This window comes from Oncorhynchus mykiss, chromosome 7, assembly GCF_057628025.1.
Source record: "Oncorhynchus mykiss isolate SJ-2025 chromosome 7, ASM5762802v1, whole genome shotgun sequence".
Taxonomy (NCBI): Eukaryota; Metazoa; Chordata; class Actinopteri; order Salmoniformes; family Salmonidae; genus Oncorhynchus; species Oncorhynchus mykiss.
The window spans coordinates 6,832,448-6,841,551 of NC_143028.1; the positions used below are offsets into that span (position 1 = coordinate 6,832,448).

Below are 9,104 nucleotides of genomic sequence, written 5' to 3' on the forward strand. Positions count from 1 at the left end.
ACGCACGCACACACGCACATGCACCCGCACGCGCACACGCACACGCAGGCAATGTTACAAATAATACACAGTAAGATGCCATAGCATCTTCTGGCCGAAGTACACTCTTGTCTACTTGTTATTATCTGACATTGGCAAATCAACAACTACACAGTGTACTCAAGGTCACATCGACCTTGGCGAACTATACTGAAGACCACATCGACCTTAGCGAACTATACTGAAGGTCACATCGACCTTGGCGAACTTTACTGACCATGAGCTTATCTTGACCACATGCTGTCATATTACAGACAACCACAGCTCGCAGTGACCCCAGTGTAGCTGGGAGAGCTTCCAGGAAACATGTTGCAGAGGTGGGGCTAACATCATCTGCCAAATATTTAACCTCAGTTGGTCAACTTTTTATCTCCTCAAAGAGTTGCAGATGTTGCTTTGAGGCAGATAACATTTGTAATGTAGACACAGTCTTGTCCACTGGTCCTAAAATCAGTCCATACAACTCAAGGCTGGATCACTAGTGTTACTTTATTCATTTTTAAAAACACCTCCCCACCTGATTACAAAAAAACACCAGAAAATACACCAGAATAGTGTATTTCAATGAGAAATTGTAGCCTACAAATAGATAGGCCTATTTATTCCCTGTCAATGTCCATGATTGATGCAGGGGACATCCAGCACTTGCAGATCCTCCCCAAAACATTGTGGTCCCAGTCAGTTGGTTTTATTTATTTGCCCTCAACATCGCCTTGTACCCAGCGGTAGAAGTCAGGGACTTGCCAGGACCCGCCCTGTACAATCAACAGCACCGCACGGAGTTGACAAGTGCGCCCTCCCCCATCAACGTCGTTTGACATATACCCATCGTTACAGGATTCGCCTCTGGCAGTTTTTAAAAAGGCAAGCTCAAAGCCACATATTATACTGTATGTGTAGAAAACGTGCGGGGAGGACAGCCTACAGAGATTGGTTCTTCTACCAGACAATCCCTGCTTTCTTCTTCTTAATTTGGAGACAATTGATGTGCATGCGTAAAACGACAATTGAAAGCCCAAAAGGAGAAGACTCGGGTTATTTCGCGGTGGACAATCTAAACTCGAATATAAATGGACATTTGACACAATAAAGACAGAGTGGGTGAAGAGTGGAACCTTAGCATTTGATACAGTGATTGAGGGACTTTTACGCACGCAGGCAGTGGCCACCTGTGGATGGTGATTCTTTCAAGGACTTTTGCCCCAAAACCCCAATGATCGAAAGCATTGCAAGCGTTCCATGCAGTACACATTGTAGTTGATTATAGTTGTTGTATGTTTGTAATCGTTTTCATTTGAAACAATATGCTGATTAGTTTTTCACTCCTGGCAACGCTTCTCCTAAGCGAGTCGGGTTGTTTGGGCTCGTTCGTACCGTGCGAACCGTGTGACCAGAAGGTTATGTCGATGTGTCCGCCAGTGCCGGTGGGATGCCAGCTGGTGAAGGAGCCTGGCTGTGGTTGCTGCCTGACTTGCGCGCTCCCCGAGGGACAGTCGTGCGGGGTGTACACGGGGACTTGCACGCACGGGCTCCGATGCCTGCCGAAGAGCGGGGAGGAGAAACCGCTGCACGCGCTCCTCCACGGGAGAGGAGTGTGCGCAAACGAGAAGATGTACAAGCCGCTGCATCCAGGCACGGGTAAATATGAGTCTTCATTTACTGATTTATCATTTTTTACCGTTTGTATTTCTTTAAAATGTTCAATATATATATATATCTTTATTGGAACTACATCGGCAGATTATCCCATTTGTTAGACACACACACACACACACACACACACACACACACACACACACACACACACACACACACACACACACACACACACACACATAAAAACACCACACCCTGTAGTGTATTCCAAATATACCACATGTATTGCCAAGATTGGTTGATTGATAACACACAGCTGAGAGCTGAAAATCAGGGGTTTTCAAGGGCATCATCTTGGCATGAGTGACCTAGTGCCTGGTACATGAAACAAGGTGAAGAATTACAAACATGGCAAACATTTTAGAGCCTCCTGAGCTCTTTAGAGGGCTATTTGAGGGACAGTCACTGTGTCTGACGCATTAGCACTTAGTCAGCGGGTTTCTCAAGTGTCACGTTCTTTCACAGGGTTTCCCCCAAGCTTTAGTTTTCATTTTCTCCCCTGAAATTTGTTGAAGAGAGACCCTCCTCCCCCTCAACCCTCCCTCTCTCCATTGCCATGCCCCCCCCCCCCCCCTTCCTCAGCTTCACCTGCAATAAGTAACCTCTACATCTTTCTCTGGCTAGATTTCTTCCTCCAACTCTTTCTCACCTAAGTAATTTCTCTCTCCCCTCCTTCACCAATATCCTTTCTCTATCTCACTCTTTCTCCTTTAAATCCCATCTCCTTCTCTCCTTCTCCTCTGCCTCTCCATCTCTCCCTCCATCATCTTTAAGCTGTACAGTGATTCAGCAGAATGTTAGCCAAGCGTGCCTCGCCGACTGCCAGCCTGCTGCTAGATAAGATTTACCACCTCTTCTCATTTCCTGCAGGGTGTGAGAATTTAGAGAGGACAGAGGGCAAGGGGGAGGAGAGAGCGAAAGAGATAAAGACAGAGCAAGACAGACAGAGAGAGATGAAGAGAGAGATGAAGACAGAGAGAGAGTGGGAGGTAGAAAGAGAGAGGAAGGGGATATGGAGTCTTTTAGTTACAACTTAATCTGTGGGATTTCGAGAGAATCAAATTCGCCCAGATCAGGAAATACATCATAACCCACTGAATCCCTCAGTCAGCAGCACTGTTAAGATTAGAGAGGGCCAGATTAGGAAATGAGGACTTGATTGGGTTTTAAACTAGGCTATGCTGCCTATGCGCCAGCCTCTGGAGAGAAATAGTGTCAGCGGAACCGGTGGACTGAAGAGGGAATTCTCTTTTCTGAGAATAATTTAGGAAGGATGATGGGAGCGATGATGTCACAAGAGATATTCTCAACCCCTGTGACATACCACTCAATCGCCTGCTTAGCGAGGTATAGTTTTGTTTATTAAGATCCCCATTAGCTACTGCACATGCAGCAGCTACTCTTCCTTGAGTCCAAATGAAACATACAAGTACATGACAAAGTAAAGAACAGTAATAGACAAGAAAAACAGAAGATATTACATTCAAATCCCCCCCCCCCCCCCCAAAAAAAAGTTAGATAATATTTTACTTTTATAACTCTTATATAATATGCAATTCATACAACTCTCATATATTATATTACTCTTATAACTTATATAATATATAACTATTATATATGATATAACTCTTATAACACTCATATATTACATAACTATTACACCTATTTTATATTATATAACTCTTATAACATATATAATATATAACTCTTATAACTCTTATATAATATATAACTCTTAAAACTCATATGAAATATATAACTCTTATAACGCTTATATATTAAATAACTCTTATAACTTATATAATATATAACTCTTATACCTCGTTATAATATATAACTCTTATAATATATATAACCCCTATATATTATATAAGTCTTGTAACTCGTATATATTATATAACTCTTATATAATGTTTAGCTCTTATAACTCTTATGTATTATATAACTCTTATATAATCTATAACTCTTATAACTCATCTATAATATATAACTCTTATAACTCGTATATAATATATAACTCTTATAACTTATGTAATATATTACTTTTATAACTCTCATAACATATAACTCTTATATATTTTATAACTCTTATATAATATTTATCTCTTATATAATATATATCTCATAACTCTTCTATAATATGCAACTGTTATAACTCTTATGTATTATATAACTCTTATAACTTTGTTGTAATGAAACATTCCTTATGCTTATAGATCTGTCCCTGCTGCATATGGTCTATCTTTAGTCAGTGTTAATATCTTTATGGCAGATGAAGTGGGTTGCAGAAATATGCATGTAGAGATGTGGACATTTGGATTTGGCAAGATCCAGGGATTCTTGCCAGTTTTATAGGAGCTGTTCGCATTTGTCATTCACAGACAAGGGGTAGAGAGAGAAATTAAGATAGGGGAGGAGAATGAGAGAGAGAGAGAGAGAGAGAGTGAGAGGTGTAGAATGCTGTATGTTCATTGGATGACCCAGTTTAAAAGTAATGTCTTCCATTGCATTTGCCAAGCATTGACTTGAGAGGTATGTTGCATTGTCATGATAGACCACAGCACTCTCTTGGCCCTAATCCAGCTATGTCACAGTTTACATTTAGCTCCCTCTTAGCTCCAGCTACAAGCCAGGGACTCTGCAAAAGGAAATCTCCACCTCGCATGCAACAATTCCAGTGTACAACTACAGAACAAATCTTGTATACATACAGTATTAACTGATTCATGGCATTCATCACTTCAAATACTATATGGAGTCAATTCAACGCCATAAATGAGTAAATATGTACACAATATTTGTAGTTGTCCAGTTTAAAAAGAGCGAGTGTTGGAAGAGAGGCAGGAGAGAGTGAGATAGAGGGTGGGAGCAGTGGTGTAAAATGCTTAAGTATTTTTGGGGCATTTGTACTTTACTTTACTATTGCTATTTTTGACTACTTTTACCTTTACTTCACTAGATTCCTTCAGAAAATAATGTCCTTTTCACTCCGTACCTTTTCCTTGACACCCAAAGGAAGTCGTTACATTTAGAATGCTTAGCAGGACAGGAAAATTGTCCAATTCATGCACTTATCAACCGAACATCCCTGGTCATCTCTACTGCCTCTGATCTGGCGGATTCACTAAACACACATGCTTTGTTTGTAAATTACGTCTTAGTGTTGGAGTGTGTGTCTGGCTATCCGTAAATTTTACATTTTAAAAACAAGACCCTGGCTTTCCGTAAATAAAAAAACTTTAAAAAATGTTGCCATCTGTTTTGCTTAATACAAGGAATTTGAAATGATTTATACTTGTATTTTTGATACTTAAGTATATTTTGTAAATGATGTCTGAGTGTTGGAGTATGCCCCTGGCCCCTGGCCCCTGGCTATCCATACATAAAGAAATTAAAATGCAAATGATGCCGTCTGGTTTGCTTAATATATGGAATTTGAAATGATTTACAGTTTTACTTTTGATACCTAAGTATATTTAAACCAAATAATTTTAGACTTTTACTCAAGTAGTATTTTACTGGGTCACTTTTACTTAAGTCATTTTCTGTTAAGGTATCTTTACTTTTACTCAAGTAGTATTTTACTGGGTCACTTTTACTTAAGTCATTTTCTGTTAAGGTATCTTTACTTTTACTCAAGAATGACAGTTGGATACTTTTTCCACCAATGAGTGAGGGAAAGAGAGAAGAGGATCAGATTAAGAGAATGGAGAAATGCTTGTAAATGGACCGTGGCGAATAACTCCCTTAACCACTGACTGACCATGTGAGAAGTAGGCACACATTTTATGAGTCAGCTGGAGATTTCTTGATTGGGAAAACCTCAAGGTCTCCTTCTAGTGTTAGGAGAGGCTCTGTCTAAACACGCTGCCTCTCTTCAACTCTTTTCCTTCATCTGCACCGATGTGGAAGACCTTGACAGTATCCCACTCTTCCTACCTCCTCCTCTTCATATTCCTCCTCCCCCTCCTCTTCCTCCTCTTGCTCCCCCTCTTGCTCCTCCTCCCCTCCCCCTCCTCTTCCTCCTCTTTTTCCTCCTCCTCCTCTTCCTCCTCCCCTTCACCTCCTCTTCTTCTTGCTCCTCTTCCTCACCACCACCGCAACCACTACCATCATCCTCTCTGACTCTCTGTCTCCCCAGATGGTTATTCTCCAGAGGAAGCTATGTTAGCAGAGGTTCCAGAGTCCCTGCTGCCCCAGGCCAAGGTGCCTCTGTACGGGGGCAGAGACCACATCAGCAGCCGCAAGGCTCAGGCCATGAGACAGGCTAAAGACCGCAAGAGACAGCAGGCTAAGCTCCACTCTGTCAGCAGCCTTGACTACTCAACCCTCGCCCTGGACAAACTGCAGCCTGAGTTTGTAAGTTGAACAACTATACAGTGTATACACAGACAAACACGCAGACACACACACACACACACACACACAGACACACGCACACACACACACAGACACACACACATGCCATTCTTGCCCTAAACTATGACCCTGTATGTGTGTAGGGACCCTGCAGGAGAAAGCTGGACGGGATCATTCAGAGGATGAAAAACACATCTAGAGTCCTAGCTCTGTCCCTATACCTTCCCAACTGTGACAAGAAGGGATTCTTCAAGCACAAGCAGGTACCCATGGACTATTCTATCCTATACTATTGTATCCTATTCTATTCTATTCATTTGATCCTATTCTATCCTATACTATTGTATCCTATTCTATTCTATCATATTCTATTCATTTGATCCTATTCTATCTTATTCCATTATATCTTATACTATTATATCCTATCCTATTCTATTGTATCCGATTCTTTCCTGTTCTATTGTATCCGATTCTATCCTGTTCTATTCTATCCTTTCTATTATAACCCATTCTATTTCATTTCATTGTATTCCTATCCTATCCTATTCTATCCTATTTTATTCTATCCTATTCTATTTCATTGTATTCCTATCACATTCTATCCTATTCTATTCTATCCTATTCTATTTCATTTAATTGTATTGCATCTTATTCCCTGCTATTTCCTCTCCTCCTGCAGTGTAAACCATCACGTGGGCGGAAGCGGGGGATCTGTTGGTGTGTGGACCGTTTTGGCGTGCAGCTCCCTGGCACAGACTACAGTGGAGTGGACATCCAGTGCAAAAACCCGGAGAGCAACAGCAACAAAAACGAATGAGAGATGGCCAATTTGGTCACCTGACATGAGCCAAGGCCCGCCTCCCTTTACCCCTACTCCTGCAAATCACATGTACATGCAAAATATGCAAAAGCCAATCAAATCAGGAAAGCAGAGCACAGATACAGTACATACACATGGTTTTAAACTATACATCTACCTATACTGAGATTACCTATAACCTCCCTTTGAAGCACATATAACAATGTTCTCTGATTTAAATTATATCAGATTCTGTTTAAACAAAATGTTAAGGCTAAAGAGTAAAGCTCATCTTTTTCACCTACTGTATGTTGTTATCGTGATGTTGACAGGAACTCTTTACTGGGGAGCACAGTAATCTGGGGTCGTATTTAAACGTAACTCTGTTCTTTTGGTCCAAATGTTTGTCCCTTCAGAGCACTTCTCCTACAAGAGAACCTCAGTGACTGAAAGTACTTTATTGTCTGAGTTTGGGTCTATGTCCTTATATGTCTTTCTGAGTGCGATGAGATTAGCTTTTTTCCAGTCCTGCCTTTCTTCCACTTTGTCTCCCAGATTGTTCTGAGTTGAGGGTCTTAAGAACTAGTAACTGCTCGTATACAGTAGGTTGTTACAGAGTAGTTACAGTAGCTATCTTAATAAACCCATCAACTGCTACTTCTGATGGGTTGTGTCTCGATATAGTTTCATAGGGGTGACTGTATGAAATGACTGTGTGTGTGTGTGTGTGCCTCCTAGACTTTCTCCTTTAGTAGTCTGTATTGTGCCTTACCTTCCGTGAAGTATATAAAAAAGATCACCTCAAAAACACATCATGACAGTCATTTGCTTGTTTTGTCGTTTATAAACGACAGCCAAGAAAGTACAGGTGCTTTGAAAAGTCCAACACAGGCTCAAATCGCATGCAAATGCTGCACAGCGTTTCTATTGACTTCTCGTAGCTTCCTGTCTGACCACAACACAGTCTTCTGTCTAGGACTCTACTGTATGACCCCTGGGAAGGTGTGGCTCTTTGGGCTTCTATGGAAATCTCAGTGCCTTCTCTCTCTCTCTCTCTCTCTCTCTCTCTCTCATGACTTTGAATCCAGATTTACATCCAGATGATCAGGCCTTGTCGTGGAACGAGGACATTTTAGCAGTATGTGGATGTGGAGATCGGTCACGGAAGGCCGTGATGATACTTCTTGATCCTACGTCCCGTTTGTGAACATGTTAAATCAGACGTCAACTGATTTTACTGAAGCTCAAAACATTTGCCAGATATTTTGTTGACATTCCTTGAAATAGGCATCCCTTTTTTCAGGGTATGGTAACATGCCGATAGCTTTGACAGGGGCTATGTGTACAGCCTATGCCTGCCACTAGAATGCATAGGAGACTTGGAAAGGTTTCTCAACTCAGTCTTAAGCTTGCTTGTATGAAAGACCATGAAATCTCATTCCATATTCGTGATAAAAAAGCATGTAGGAAACTAATAGGTAACAGTTTACTCAAAGCCAAAAATTGCTGCAATTTACTAACAGGCTGAAAATAGCTGTTTAGTCAGGGTCCATCAGAGACGATGGTAAGACATTATAACAGGGTCATACATGCTTATGACAATTCTTACAATGCAATAATGCAATACCTGTTGGCTTTAAGTGAAGTGTTACTAACAAATCTATTTATTCACTGTGTAATTGATATATTTTAACCTTGTCATTTTTGTAACGACAAAGCATTTATTTAAATAAAGTTATGTATTGATGTATGGGAAGGTTTGTTATGTCTTTTGTTTGCTCTATGCTGTGGAAGTAGGGTTGCAAAATTCCGGTATCTTTCCCCAAAATTGCCAGATTTTCCAGAAATCCCAGTTGGAAGATTCCCAGATTCAGGAAGGAATAAGCAGGAAATCCAGAATCCTCCAATGAGGATTTATGGCAAACCTGCCAATTTTGGGGAAAGTTACCGGAATTTTGCAACGCTATTTGTAAGCCTTAATGCAAGTTCCCTACTCACCTGCTGCTGGCTTCAAACGATTGTCTACCAGAAGATCCAGTTACCATAGCTACCATACCACATAAAGAAACGTAGAAGAATTTCCATACATACAAAGCAGTGTCTGCCAACTGCCATGAAACACCTGAACATAGGCAATCATGTGGGTTTAGCTTAGAACTGGGTTGTACCATGAAATGGGTTGTACCGTGAAAAACGATGGCTTATCTACACCTAGACCTCCAGTAAGAAAATGAGACACAAGATACCAGGG

General features: G+C 40.9%; 1 protein-coding gene across 1 annotated transcript; it reads left to right on the forward strand.

Moving 5' to 3' along the window:
- The first annotated feature begins 437 nt into the window (after window positions 1–437).
- Window positions 438–8,609, forward strand: LOC110528845 (insulin-like growth factor-binding protein 5). The gene is made up of 4 exons (XM_021611004.3): window positions 438–1,677; window positions 5,837–6,054; window positions 6,198–6,317; window positions 6,734–8,609. Exons 1-4 carry the CDS (start codon window positions 1,344–1,346, stop codon window positions 6,869–6,871), a joined length of 810 nt encoding a protein of 269 aa, XP_021466679.1. The 5' UTR covers window positions 438–1,343; the 3' UTR covers window positions 6,872–8,609.
- The last annotated feature ends 495 nt before the right edge of the window (window positions 8,610–9,104 follow it).

Excerpts from the sequence above, each read along its gene's own strand:
- LOC110528845 (XM_021611004.3), top strand. The coding sequence starts at position 1,344 with ATGCTGATTAGTTTTTCACTCCTGGCAACGCTTCTCCTAAGCGAGTCG. Across the intron at positions 1,678-5,836 it reads GCCGCTGCATCCAGGCACGG|ATGGTTATTCTCCAGAGGAA; the intron begins GTAAATATGAGT and ends CTGTCTCCCCAG. Across the intron at positions 6,055-6,197 it reads ACAAACTGCAGCCTGAGTTT|GGACCCTGCAGGAGAAAGCT; the intron begins GTAAGTTGAACA and ends GTATGTGTGTAG.